The 14,736-nt window shown below is 40.3% G+C and overlaps 1 protein-coding gene across 1 annotated transcript in view; it reads left to right on the forward strand.

Annotated features, from left to right (window-relative positions):
* The window catches only part of LOC126251559 (UDP-glycosyltransferase UGT5-like), a 62,829-nt gene that overhangs the window by 29,207 nt on the left and 18,886 nt on the right, over positions 1 to 14,736 (forward strand). The window contains exons 2-3 of the mRNA XM_049952076.1: positions 5,201 to 5,405; positions 14,498 to 14,679. Coding sequence (XP_049808033.1) covers positions 5,223 to 5,405; positions 14,498 to 14,679 — 365 coding nt within the window. The 5' untranslated portion in view covers positions 5,201 to 5,222. The remainder of the gene's footprint in view (positions 1 to 5,200; positions 5,406 to 14,497; positions 14,680 to 14,736) is intronic.

A 14,736-nucleotide genomic window follows, 5' to 3' on the forward strand; every position in this document is an offset into this window, starting at 1 on the left:
CTTTTACAACAGAGGAGAGAAATGAAAATCCAAAACCGATCGTGACATGGCAGTGAATTCCGAACTATGTGAGGCAGTCCGAAGAGAAATGAAAACTGACATATAGAAATTCAGTGAAGACACCTTACGAGCGAGCTTAGAAAAAAAGACAAGTTTGAAGTCAGCCAAACGCAAACTCACAATCGGTAAAAAGCAGATTATCGCACTTGATGGAAATGACAGTCGAATCACTCAAAAGGGGGAGGCTTTGAAGTTCATCAGAGACGTTTATAGCAATCTGTATAGCAAACCAAGCGAAAATTTGAGTGTATCTAAATTAAATGATGTACCTAGTGTTCCATATATACTCCCATCGGAAGTCAAGTGTGCTCTAGACTGCATGATGAAGGGAACAGTGCCGGGTTACGAAGAGCTCAGTGTTGACATCCTGAGACTGGCTGGAGAGGAAACAATAAATCACTTGGCAAAAGTATTTAATTCCTGCTTGCACTATGTTTCAATCCCGCTGTCGTGGAACAAGGCAAATATTATATTGATACACAAGAAAGGAAGTATTCACAATATCAAAAATTATCGTGCAAACTTTTCACAAAGATCCTGTTAAATCGAATTAGTTACCCTCTAGGCTGAGCCCAACCTATAGAACAAGCAGGATTCCGAAGCAATGTTAACACTATTGACCACATTCTGCCAGTTAGTGAAGTGATAAGCAGAACAAATGAATGTCAGCTGTCTGTCTGCATTGCCTTTGGTGATTTTGAAAAGGCCTTTGACTCCGTTAGCCATGTAGCTGTCCTCCAGGCTTTGAGTGAGCAAGGAGTGTGAGCAGCGTACATTGAAGTGCTCAGCAATATCTACAAGACTTCTTCAGCTTATGTTAGTATCGGCGAATCAACTCAAGAATTCCGCATCATGAGGGGTGTCAAGCAAGACGATCCCATCTCCTCAAAGCCTCGGTTGTACTGGAAATGCTATGTCAGAGCTGAGCTGAGAAGGTAAGGGAATTAGAATTAATGGAAGAAGGCTTACCAACTGGAGATTTGCTCATGATATTGCCTTACTGGCAAGCGTTTGGGAGGAATTCAACAAAAATAAATAAATAAAAATATAGCTGTAAGCACTATGGGACTTAACATCTGAAGTCATCAGTCCCCTAGACTTAGAACTACTTAAACCTAACTAACCTAAGGACATCACGCACATCCATGCCCGAGGCAGGGTTCGAACCTGCGACCGTAGCAACAGTGCGGTTCCGGACTGAAGCGCCTAGAACCGCTCGGACACAGCGGCTGGCGGAATTCAAGAGTATTCAGATCAAAAATGCTAGTTAATCTGAATAAAACGGTATGTGATCAGTGCATTCTTCCTGCACTGACGTGTGGTTTAGTCATGGACACATAACTCATTTACAAAAGATAAACTTAGGACAGCACAGAGAGCCATGGAAAGATCAATGCTGGGCTATACAAGAAAGGATAGGAAAAGGGCAGATGACATCCGGCCTGTGACGAAGGTTAAGGACATCTTAGAGACAGTAGGCTCCTTGAAATGGCAGTGGGCTGGTCACGTCGCCAGAGGAAAAGACAGCAGGTGGACGAAGCTAGTACTGGAGTCCGAGAGAGCATCGGAGTCCTAGACGAAGACAACCAGACAGATGGGACAAAGATATCAAGAAGATCGCTGATAGCACCTGGCAGAGAACTGCCCAAGACCGTTCCGCTTGGAGAGGACTGCTGAAAGACTACCTGAATCTAAGACTCGAAGAGACCACATCATTTAATGACTGAATTGGCTTCTGCTGCTGTTGCTGATGATGATATCTGAAGAGGAAAACACGCTCAAGCAGCAGAGAAGAGTAAATGAAGAAGACTGGTAAAAATTCAACTTCTTTGGAGTTTAATACAGGATAAGGCGTATTACTTCACCGCTCAGTACTCGTTCTCAAGTAAAAATCATATCTTAACAGAACAGGAAAGGCTAAGGAACATCTTTTAGTGAAATTACAATGCACCACTTTTAGAGAATGTGACACTACAGTTGTACATTTAAACCTACCTAAGATGTCTCTGAAATTATTTCCTATAACGTTTATGATGGTACAGTGTTCTGGAAAAGTCTTCAGTATTGTTAATAAAAATTTACTTCTATTTCTCTGGGTACTTATCACTCATCCAGGACCCATACCTGTGGGTGCTCACATATTTTTCACTATAAATTCTTTGTTTTTGAGCGACCTAATGGAATTATTTTAGCCATACCATCAACTTCAATTAAGGCGAAAGAAAACATCGTGCAGCACACCTGTATAGACCTAAAATTATGCATTTTTCTTCGGTTTTTCATCTATCAATATTTATTATGTTTTGATTATGTGGCAGAAATAGGAAACATGGCCAGTATTCGCCAATACATGTATAATAAACACCCAGAGTCCTTTACAAAGGTGGCCAGCGTAAGGATCCCAATAAAGAGCACAGACGTCTCCAGGTTTTTCTCAGCTTCCGTAAAACCGACATAGCAAATTTTACTGCAAAAACAAAGCATTCAAAGAATTAATAGTTTAACAAGTAGATCATTCAAGTAATAAGGCAGAAAAGATTTTCCGGTTGAGGAAATCACTAATGGAACTCCACAAGGTTCGATATTAATATCAACTGTGTTCCATAAATACATTGTTTTCCTCCTATATAGTGAATACCGACGAGAACTTATATCTTTTGAGGTGGCAAAAAATATTATAATCAACCTCAGACAAAGAGAAAGTCAGGAAGTAGTAATTAATTTTGCAAATTGCTGACCCTCAACTAAAAACAAAGAACAGTTTTTCCAATGAGTACAACACTCCTTCATCATTACTAGTTTCTTTATCAAAATATTTAAACGGTGTTACGTATTTTGACTATCCGCGTTCATTAAGAGGCTGAGTATAATAACATTGTGTAGAAACTTCTTTCGTAAGAACATTAAACGCCTGTGCGCTATCGTGCTGTAGAAGCAGTCCATAATGAAACCTTCTAACTTGGAACTGAGACACGATAGGTTAATGATGCCAGCACATTTTACCAGAAGACCCAAAATTTATTGAACAACTGAAATCATTAATTAGACCGTTTCTCACAACTCTCTTAAGGAAGGAGGGGGGACGCGTTCATGGAAAACAGACACTATTTAAAAGAAGCGCCAAATCCGCAGTTTTGAATACATGACAACGAGATTTTGCACGTTCTTTACATGAAAGTAACACATTACTGTTAAGTTCCTTGGATTATATATATATATATATATATATATATATATATATATATATATATATATATATATATATATAACAGTATTAAATTTCCCAGTAAGGTCAATTTTTATTTCTTTCAATGAACCATACACAGGAACATACCACCGAAGTCGCGGACGATAGTAACGTCGACGAGGCATTGCAGCAGGGTAACACACAGTGAACATTGCAAGCCGAAGTAGCCAAGATAATACTTTTCTAATTTAGTATTAATTTAATTATTAAGTATTTAAGATACGAACTTTTTTAAGAAAGAAATAGCAGTAAATAATATATTCATCTTTTTCTCAGAAACTGTTCAAGAGATTTCTATATTTCTATAGAACTTTCCCTGTTGATCCCTTTGCATATAGTAAGCTGCTCTCGTGAAGTTGTTTTGAATATATCGAACAGGAGAATTTTAACAATTTTTTAATTTAATTCTGAAGGGTAATATAAAATTCATGTAAAATTCTAACCATTTTGCCCGTTACCTCAGTTCACACTTAGAATTTAAAAATTTGCTCTTGAGACAACAGTTATTGTGTTCACAGAAAAAGTGTACGAAATTAAATAATTCATAGATTCTGCGAAAAAGGAGCATAAACTTTAAAAATGTATCAATTTTCATAAAATACAATTTAAAATTCAACCTAATGTTTTTTATATGTTATATGAATATATGAAGTGGTATCTGTTCTTTCGAATATGTCCGAAAGAAAAGATACCATTGGTGATCTTGCAGTTCTCGAAGAGTGAAATTACAATGAAATACAGACCTTTAGCTGCTTACAGGCGTTGATAAATATGACCAGCGACAGTTGAAAATATGTGTCCCGACCAGGACACGAACCCGGGATCACCTGCTTACATGACAGATGCTCTATGCGACTTTTTTTGATGTCACTTTGTTCGTCATTGACCGCTATATTTGTTTGGGGCGGATGTCCGATAAAGATTGCTCAGCTTCTTCATTGATCCATTCACTCAGTTTTTTTTTACTACAGAGGGTAGTTAACCCTCTGCCCTACACGCTGAGCTACCGTGCCGGCTGCCTGAGCCATCGAGGACACAGAGGATAGAGCGACTGCAGGGACTGAACTCTGGCACGCTCCCCGTGAGACCCATAGTTTCAAACTTTCTGTTCTCACACTACATTTGTAGTGCCCCTGCGCTCTACACTCATTACTCGCGGTAGTCAATCTACTGATTTCCGTAAGAGTTTGAGCAATGTGAGAGCTTCCGTACTGAAGAAGATCATTGGCTGGTAAACCTTATCTATATGAAAACATGTCAGAAAGAACAGATAAGGCTGCGCGAGTAATGAGTATAGTGGGCAGGGGCACTACAAATGTAGTGTGTGGAGTGTAAGTTGGAAATGTGGATCTCACAGGGAGTGTGCCAGAGATCAGTCGCTGCAGTCGCTCTATCCTCTGAGTCCTCTGTGACTCAGTCGAATACAACGTCTGCCATGTAATCAGGTGATGCCGGGTTCGAGCCCCGGTTTACGCACATATTTTCAACTGTCTGTAATGGTCTGGATTTCATTGTAATTTCATAACGTTTTTTTATGCCATCTCTTCAGAAGGCCGCAGATTTGTACTCAGGGTTCTTTTTCCCTTCTAGGTTTCTCTTCTGTATTCTTGTTATCTGCTTACCCAGTCTTGAGCTGACTTTTCAGTGAGAGACGCTGTAAATTTATTTTTTCTGAAGATTTCTGCAGCAAAATTTCGTGTGTAAAACCAAGAATTGCTTCTTCATAAACAAACTGGGGTACATATTAAGCAAAACTAGGATTTGTTACCGTAACAAATGTTCCATTATGCCGTTGGCTGTCTAGAAAGACTTAAACGCTAAGGATGATCTCTTAATGTTTCTCTTTCGCAGAGGGGTAAGGCGCTTTTACGTGATCGTTGGCCCTGCCTGCAGGCGAGACTCCGCCATTTTCACAATGAATGCCTCCGTGCCGCTGATCCTATTAGTGATGCTGGCGGCTCGAGTGGCCCACTCAGCCAGGATCCTGGGCATCGTCCCGACGGCCTCCATCAGCCACCAGCTGCCTTTCAGACTGATAGCTCTCGAGCTCGCCAAGAGAGGCCATCAGGTCACAGTCATGACAACGGACCCGATAAGAGTAAGTGCACCTTCGACAGAAAATAATTTTTAGGTTCAAAATCTTTGGCGTGGCCTACGGGTTCTTCAAAATGTAATGTAGGTTTCTTCACTTATTGGTTGAGACAGAAAAAGTTTCTTAAACGTCAGAAGAACGATTGTGAAACCATTTAAATAACTGTGCTGAGATAAAAATCTCTATAGATGTCGAGAGTCAGAAGAGCAGGTGGAAAAAAATAAATCTCTAAATATACGTCGAGAGTTGAAAGTGCACGTGGAATTTTTTTTGTCTGTGGCTGCATACACTAAGAAGAGAACATTCATTCCATGAACAGTTGCATAACTGTTAAAATAATACTACTACTGAAATATAACTATGAAGCAATGACACGAACAGAAAAGCGAATTTTCGCCACACTCCTCGTCTTGTATAGCCATGAAGCTAAAATACATTTCTTCTGGCAATGGCCATGAAACTAAACTACTTTTCCTCTAGCCATGAGCATAACCGTCCGGGGGCGGGGGTGGGGGGTCCCAGACGCGATTCCTCCATAGTATTATTTGAAAAGCGATTAAAGTTTTTTGAGTCTTAGTTGACAAAAAATGATACCGTCGGACGAACATATCCAAGCTTAACTGATAACTAAAAGCTCTTGTGCAGTAAGAATTTACAGTTTTCAGGATTTACTAACGTTCCAGTGAATCAAATGCGCTAGTATTACTCACCAAAAAGAATTAAGTTTGAGAAACGGTTGTTTAGGACATAATGCATAGTAATAGTACACACACTGTCGACAAATTTAAATATTAATATTATATAACTTTTTTACAGTCGGTAATCCAGTCTTAAAAGACACGCTTTAGAAGTTTTAAGTGCCATTGAAATATCTGTTCTGAGGCACTGAGAATGCTCCAGAAAGCAGTTTTAGGTCCTAATTTTTTCAACAACTTTCAAGTGGATCTCATGTTTAGACCCTCTTGTGATATGCACTCTATCTATTGAGTCCTCCCACCCTAACAATTTAGTGCTGGTGACAGCTACAAATTTAATTAATTTACAACATTCACGCCTTGCCACGGCAGTAGGCAGCCTCAGAGTTCCGTCTTGGAGCGCTTTAAGCTCAGACGTCTCGTGTGAACAGCATAATGGCCACACTCCTAGGAAGCATACGAACCGTTTTGTGTTCCCCGGAAGCCGTTCCAAGTGGCAGCCGCTACTCCGTAATAGCTCCACACGGGCAGTGTTACTCGCGGATGGAACTTCTGTCTTCGTTAGCAGCTCACAGTTTAAGCGGTAGGTGTGGATAGCGTGGGAAGTGGCTGATTGGCTGTATCAAATGGTTCAAATGGCTCTGAGGACTACGGGACTTAACATCTGAGGTCATCAGTCCCCTAGACTTAGAACTACTTAAACCTAACTAACCTAAGGACATCACACACATCCATTCCCGAAGCAGGATTCGAACCTGCGACCGTTGCAGCAGCTCGGTTCCAGACTGAAGCGCCTAAAACCTCTCGGCTACAGCGGCCGTTGGATGGATCACTCGATGTGTTGTGTGAAGATGTGCATTGAGTAACTTACATTCTCAAGGAAACAATATTTGGAATGTAGCTGGTATATAAATATTTATCCCAGGAAACGGGTATTTTATATATCTGGAGGCGGTGTCGAAGATAAACTCAGTTACGAAGCGCAGTATCTTCTTGGTACGCTTAAGCTATGAAGAGAGTAGTTAACGAACGATCAAAAGGCTTTTGCCACTACATGTTAATTGAATGGAAATCAATTATCAAGAGGCAGGTGCAAAATAAAAGGTCAACTAAGCTCAACGAGACGCGGAAATATATAACAGCGATTCTGGAAAAGGAGTGAAGGAAATAAGATTAGGGTTTAACGTCCCGTCGACGTTGAGGTCATTAGAGACAGAGCAGAAGCTGGAAATGTGTCAAGAATGGTGAAGGAAATCGGCCGTGCTCTTTACAAAGGAACCATCCCAGCATTTGCCCGTGGCAGATGAGGGTAATCACGGAAAACATACTCTGGATAGCCCGACGCGAATTTTGAACCGTCCTCCTCCAAAATGCGGGCTATTGTTCTAATCATTGCCCCACCTCACTGGCTGCGCTAGTGAAGAATGAAAAAGGTAACAAGTCGTTAGAAGTGCAGCTTTCCTTTCGCGGAAGGGGCGAAACATTCGTAGCTCCGAGTGTATTCTGCGTTCTTGTGAGCAGGTATAAACGTTGTGTGTATGTTCCACATCTCCAAAACCACAGGACCGATTTCAGCCAAACTTTATACACATGTACTTTACTGTCACTGTACAACATATAGTTCAGGAGATTACCATTGATATGATAAACGAATTGGGACGTAAGTCATTAAAACAAAGGCGGTTTTCGCTGCGGCAGGTCTTTCTCATGAAATTTCAATCACCAAATTTCTTCTCACAGTGTGAAAATGTTTTGCTGGCACCCGAATACATATAGGAAATCTGAGCTCGCACGGAAAGATAGAGTGGAACGGTAGCTTAAAGGTGAATTGATGAACCTCTGCCTAGCACTTAGTTGTTAATTGGAGAGTAATCATATAGATGCATGTAGGTGAGTAGAAGCAATGAGTTGGGTGAAAAACTGCCGCATCATGCATGACGTTTAAATTAATTACTTCTTTACTAGTAACTCCATTCGCAACACATTTCTCGGACGGTATACACATATAGTGGTGATATGCCAAAAAATTTATATCACTGGAGAACACATCGTTCAGAAGATATGACGTCATAAACATTAAGCACAACGCCAGACGCTGTGTAGTACGGGCGTGGTCGCACAGCTATAAATAAATTACTTGGGCAACGCCGGATTTCTCCTCTAGTACTATATAAAGTAAAGCGTAGTCATCCTAGATGCAGTTTTGTCTGTGTTTGTTTCTGGTTGCTACAAGTAACTGACAGGCATACGTCATGTTATTTTTGAGGATATCTTTTTATTTATTTATTTATTTATTTATTGTTCCGTGGGACCAAATTAAGGAGAAATCTCCATGGTCATGGAACGAGTCAATACATGAAATTATAACACGATATTAGAAACAGATAAAATGAAATATAGAAAAAAAACATTCAGGTGACAAGTCATAAGTTTAAATGAAGACAATCAACAATGTAACACTGGAATTTGCTTAATTTTTTAGCTCTTCCAGGAGCTCCTCGACAGAATAGAAGGAGTGAGCCATGAGGAAACTCTTCAGTTTAGACTTAAAAGAGTTTGGGCTACTGCTAAGATTTTTGAATTCTTGTGGTAGCTTATTGAAAATGGATGCAGCAGAATACTGCACTCCTTTCTGCACAAGAGTCAAGGAACTGCATTCTACATGCAGATTTGATTTCTGCCTAGTATTAACTGAGTTAAAGCTGCTAACTCTTGGGAATAGGCTAATATTGCTAACAACAAACGACATTAAAGAAAATATATACTGTGAGGGCAATGTCAGAATTCCCAGATTTTTGAATAGGGGTCGACAAGAGGTTCTCGAACTTACACCACATATAGCTCGAACAGCCCGTTTTTGAGCCAAAAATACCCTTTTTGAATCAGAAGAATTACCCCAAAAAATAATACCATACGACATAAGCGTATGAAAATATGCGAAGTAGACTACTTTTCGTGTTGAAGTGTCACTTATTTCAGATACTGTTCTAATGGTAAATAAAGCAGCATTTAGTTTCTGAACAAGATCCTGAACATGGGCTTTCCACAACAGCTTACTATCTATCCGTACGCCTAGGAACTTGAACTGTTCCGTCTCGCTTATAACATGCCCATTCTGTCTGATTAAAATGTCAGTTCTTGTTGAATTGTGAGTTAGAAACTGTAAAAACTGAGTCTTACTGTGATTTAGCATCAAATTATTTTCCACAAGCCACGAACTTATTTCATGAACTAAATGATTTGTTACTGTTTCAATATTACACACAAGATCCTTCACTATCAAGCTGGTGTCATCAGCAAACAGAAATATTTTTGAATCACCTGTAATACTAGAAGGCATATCATTTATATAAATAAGAAACAGCAGTGGCCCCAGCACCGACCCTTGGGGAACGCCCCACTTAACAGTGCCCCATTGGGACTGAACATCACTACCACTCTCAATATTGCGGAGAATTACCCTCTGCTTTCTGTTCTTAAAGTAAGAGGCGAACCAATTGTAAGCTACTCCCCTTACTCCATAATGGTCCAACTTCTGCAGTAATATTTTGTGGTCAACACAGTCAAAAGCCTTCGTTAAATCAAAGAAAACACCTAGCGTTCGCAACCTTTTATTTAATCCGTCGAAAACCTCACAGAGAAAAGAGAATATAGCATTTTCAGTTGTTAAACCATTTCTAAAACCAAACTGAACATTTGACAGCAAATTATGTGAATTTAAATGCTCCAGTAACCTTGAATATACAACCTTCTCGATAACTTTAGCAAACACCGATGGCATAGAAATAGGTCTAAAATTGTCAACATTATCAATGTCTCCCTTTTTATAAAGTGGCTTCACTACCGAGTATTTTAATCGATCAGGAAACCGACCACTCCTAAAGGAAAAGTTACAGATATGGCTAAGTACTGGGCTAACATACATAGAACAATACTTCAGTATTCTGCTAGATACCCCGTCATATCCATGAGAGTTCTTGGTCTTTAGTGATTTAATTATTAACTCAATCTCCCTCTTGTCAGTATCATGGAGGAGCATTTCAGGTAACAGTCTCGGAACACTTTTTTCTAAGAGCGCTATATGATTCCCTGTTGGAATTAGGTTTCTATTTAGTTCACCTGCTATATTCAGAAAGTGATTATTAAATACTGTACATATATGCGACTTATCAGTAACACGGACATTCCCACTACGCACTGACTCTATATCCTCGACCTGTCTCTGCAGACCAGCAACTTCCTTTACGACTGACCATATGGTTTTAATTTTATCCTGAGACTTAGATATTCTATCTGCATACCACATACTTTTTGCCTTCCTAATAACATTTTTAAGCACCTTACAATACTGTTTGTAATGGGCTGCTGCATTTAGATTTTGACTGTTTCTAACGTTTTGATATAATTGCCACTTTGTTCTACAAGATATTCTTATCCCTCTAGTCAGCCACCCAGGCTGCCTGTTTGTGCTAGTACCCTGTTTTAATCGTTGTATCGGAAAGCAACTTTCAAAGAGCATGAGAAAGGTCTTTAGAAAAGGATTATATTTATCGTTTACTGTCTCAGCGCTATAAACATCTTGCCACTCTTGTTCCTTTATAAGGTTTACAAAGGTCTCTACAGCAACCGGATCAGCTTTCCTGAACAGTTGATGACTATATTTAACACGAGTTGCAGCATAAAAATCTTTTAAAGTTAAAATTTGCGCATCATGATCTGAAAGGCCATTCACCTTTTTTCTAACAGAATGCCCTTCTAGTAATGAGGAATGAACAAAAATGTTGTCTATGGTTGTTCTACTGTTCCCTTGCACTCTCGTTGGAAAGAATACGGTTTGCATAAGATTATATGAATTAAAGAGGTCTACCAGCATCCTCTTCCTTGCACAATCACTTATACAATTAATATTGAAGTCACCACATATAACTAACTTTTTGTATTTCCTATAAAGTGAACCAAGAACCTCCTCTAGTTTTAGCAAAAATGCTGTGAAATCGGAGTCTGGGGATCTATAAATAACAACAGTTACAAGTTTAACTCCGTTAAATTTAACCACACCTGCACAACATTCAAACACCTTTTCAGTGCAGTACTTTGAAACATCAATTGACTCAAATGCGATGCCGTTTTTCACATACATGGCTACTCCCCCACACCGCAAAGAGCTCCTCGAAAAGCAGCCAGCCAACCTGTATCCTGGTAAAGGAAGCCTCTGAATTATCTCCTTATTTAAGAAGTGTTCAGATATACCAATAATTTCAGAGTCAACATCTATAAGCAGTTCACTAACTTTATCCCTAATACCTTGTATATTTTGATGAAATATACTAATTCCCTCATTACTCGGATACCTAAACTTTGTCAAAAGTGATTCCCTTGTTAGAGAGACTTCCCTTAAGCAGGAATACCTATCAGCTGACTTCAATCTAAAAAAGGTGCAGCTCTAACACACACTACTGCAGGAATTTTCCCATGAGTGATCCCACCAACCCCACCTATGCTGTCACCTATAAGCTTTGCCAACCTCCCCTTCCCATACCTGTTGAGGTGCAGGCCGTGTCTAGTGAAACCCGTCCTGCTGATAGACTCCACCGACACCACTGAAATGTGACCCATGCTTTCTGTCATCAGCGCACCCCCAAGTCTCATGTTATTACGCCTGACGGCTGTATTAAGATGAGGCCGATCGTGACGCTGAAACAGTTCCACGAAATGCACATTCGTGTTGCCAGTCTGAGTGGCTATCTTTTCCAGGTCACCATCTATGTTATACTCCCCATCCCTACCAATACTATTACCAGCCCCACCCACAATCACTACCTGATCCTCTTTAGTAAAATCCCTACATAACCCCCCTATGTTAACAGTCACCTGAGCCAACCCTGCATTAGGCTTCACAATGCTGGTGACCTGGTACTCACTTCCCAGCACTTCCTGCAACTGCTGGCCTACACCTCTGCCATGTGAACTACCTAACAGCAGAACCTTCTTCTTCCTCTTCGACTTTGCAACTGTTCTAGGCACAGTAACTACTGAGGTCTGCTGCATACTTCCTACATCTACAGCTACTAGAGATTCCTCTCCACTAGACTCAGACAGTTGGTCATATCTATTGTAAACACCAATAGTAAAACTATCTGAAAATCTTCTTCTCCTAGCAGATCTCTTGCCAACAGCCAGCTCCCATTCCCCAACCCCCTTCTCCCTCCTCATCCTATCTAGCTCCTCCTGTGCGTTTTTCAACTGCACCTGAAGGGCACAGATCTTACGCTCCTGCTCCTCTATCAGTTTACTCTTGCTACATAACCTGCAGTTCCAGGAGAGGATCTCACCAGAATGCCCACTGGCTTCCCCACTGCATTCCCCCCAGTGAAAATACTTCGAACAAGTGTCACACCGCAATCCACTACTCACGAACCTACGACAAAGCCCACACTTCTCACTCATGGTAAAATTTTACTTTTTCTAAGTTCCGCTACTACAATAAGAAGATGCTAAAAACCTGACTACAATAATCACAAACTTACTCTACAAGGGAAGTAACTACTATTATTAACAGTATTAATAAACAACAAATGTGAATATAACAAAAGACTAATACAGAAAGAGAATCAAACGTCTAATCACACAGTAACGAGCTGTAAACAGTTCCCAAAAGGTTCTTCTGAAATTATTTCACCAGAAAACACCACGAACACCGGTTGAAGACTACTAAAGTTCCTAAATAAATCACTATGCACAAACAATTAATTAGTACTTAGCTTTCGATGCGCCGCTACAGCTGCAACTGGTCAGCGCGGAATGTAAACACAGGCAAGAGGTTAAGTTGCTCGATACGAAACACTCACAAATATCACGTCACAACAGAAGAAAGGCGGAGCTGAATGAAGAAACCACTAATACGTCATTTATATAGTAAATTTTATCACAAAAACCGTTAAAATATGTATCTGGAACCTAAAAATATATGAAAACTTAGAGAGCGATCTCACACGCAGTCACTCGCTTATGACGTCACAATAGCAGACGACAGTTACGAATCTGCATGGTACGCTCAGAGCCATTTGAACCATTTTTTGAACCATTTGAACCATTTTTTTTGAACCCACGAGGCCATGGATCCTAGTCGTCAACAAGGCACTGTGCAAGCTGATGGTTGCCCGCTGCATAATGATACGGGCTGTGTTTACATGGAATGGAACTGATCATTGACTAGAAATGGTTATCTTCGGCTACTTGGAGACTATTTGCAGCCATTCGTGGATTTAATGTTCCCAAACAACATTGGAATTTGTATGAATTATAATGTGCCATGTCTTTGGGCCATAATTGTTCGCAAAAGGTATCAAGAACGTTCTGGACAATTACAGCGCCTGATTTGGTCACCCCTCTCGCCCGACATCATCCCATTGAACGTTTATGGGAGCATGGCTCATCATTTATGCAGGGGACTTCCAACGACTTGTAGAGTGAATCTCACGTCGAGTTGTTGCGCTACGCCAGGAAAAGACGGTCCGACACGATATTAGGAGGTCTTTTGTCACCTCGTTGTATGATCCCTTTCTTCGCAGTTTGTGGCAGTATGACAGTAGTGTAATGGATCTGTTAAGTGTAGGTGATTGTAATGGGTATGTGTATAGTATAATGACATATTTGTGTTGTTTGAAAATGTGAGAAGAGGGAGAGTGAAACCTGTGACAGCACGTAGCCTCTTCTCAAACAGGCACCAAGGGGACCACCCAGCTTAACATTCCCATCTATCGGACGGCTTTCAGTCAACAGCTTGTCATTCCCTCACTCCATGTACCGTTATGGGGACTTCTGGTATTTAGTCCAGGTTATTGGCGCAAAGTCTTGTGTTCAAGGGGACTACACATCAGCCACGTAAATGAAAGCGATGAAAATTAATTCCAACGCCCTGTCTCGAGCCACACACCTGAGAGTCGAGAAACACCATACTGACATGTTAGCAACCTCAGCTGTGACGATGGTCGTTGTCTGGCGTACTTTTATGCACGTGTGGACCGTAGCCAGTAAACCAGCGTTCAGACGATGACCATATGGCGGAAAAAAGTGTTCCCGATCCTCTGCAAAGCGTTTTCTTTAAATAACTTACCTATTCGAAGTCTGTTAGAGATAATTCTTAAGCGCACATCTACTGACAAACAAGCTCACGCAGTAAAGAAAACAACTTTAAATAGAGAATATCGTGTCAAGTATTATTTATACTAACAGCTAGTCAGCTGACTGCGTACTGTAGTTATAGAATGAGTTTCAGATTCTTCTCATTCAGTTTTCCTCTTTCATGCCGACGCTTAAAAGTTGGACACTATTGTGTAATTCATTACTGATCGTGTAATATATTTGTGGGAAGTACCTACAGAAATACATTTTTTCCTACAGAAAAACATCCAGAATTTTACAGAAATTGATCTGTCGATGACATACGACTATTGGAGAAAAACATTTGACTTTACTTCGATGTCAGACAAAAGTCCAATTGAAATAATGGAAACATGGGCTCCTACTGGAAAGTCGATGTGTGAGATCCAGTTAGAATCCCAACAGATGAAGGATTTTCTCCGGTAATTATGTTGTCTGAATTGAGCGATATGTTTTACATTCTAAAATGCTTGATACTA

The sequence above is a fragment of the Schistocerca nitens genome, chromosome 4 (genome assembly GCF_023898315.1).
Source record: "Schistocerca nitens isolate TAMUIC-IGC-003100 chromosome 4, iqSchNite1.1, whole genome shotgun sequence".
NCBI lineage: Eukaryota > Metazoa > Arthropoda > Insecta > Orthoptera > Acrididae > Schistocerca > Schistocerca nitens.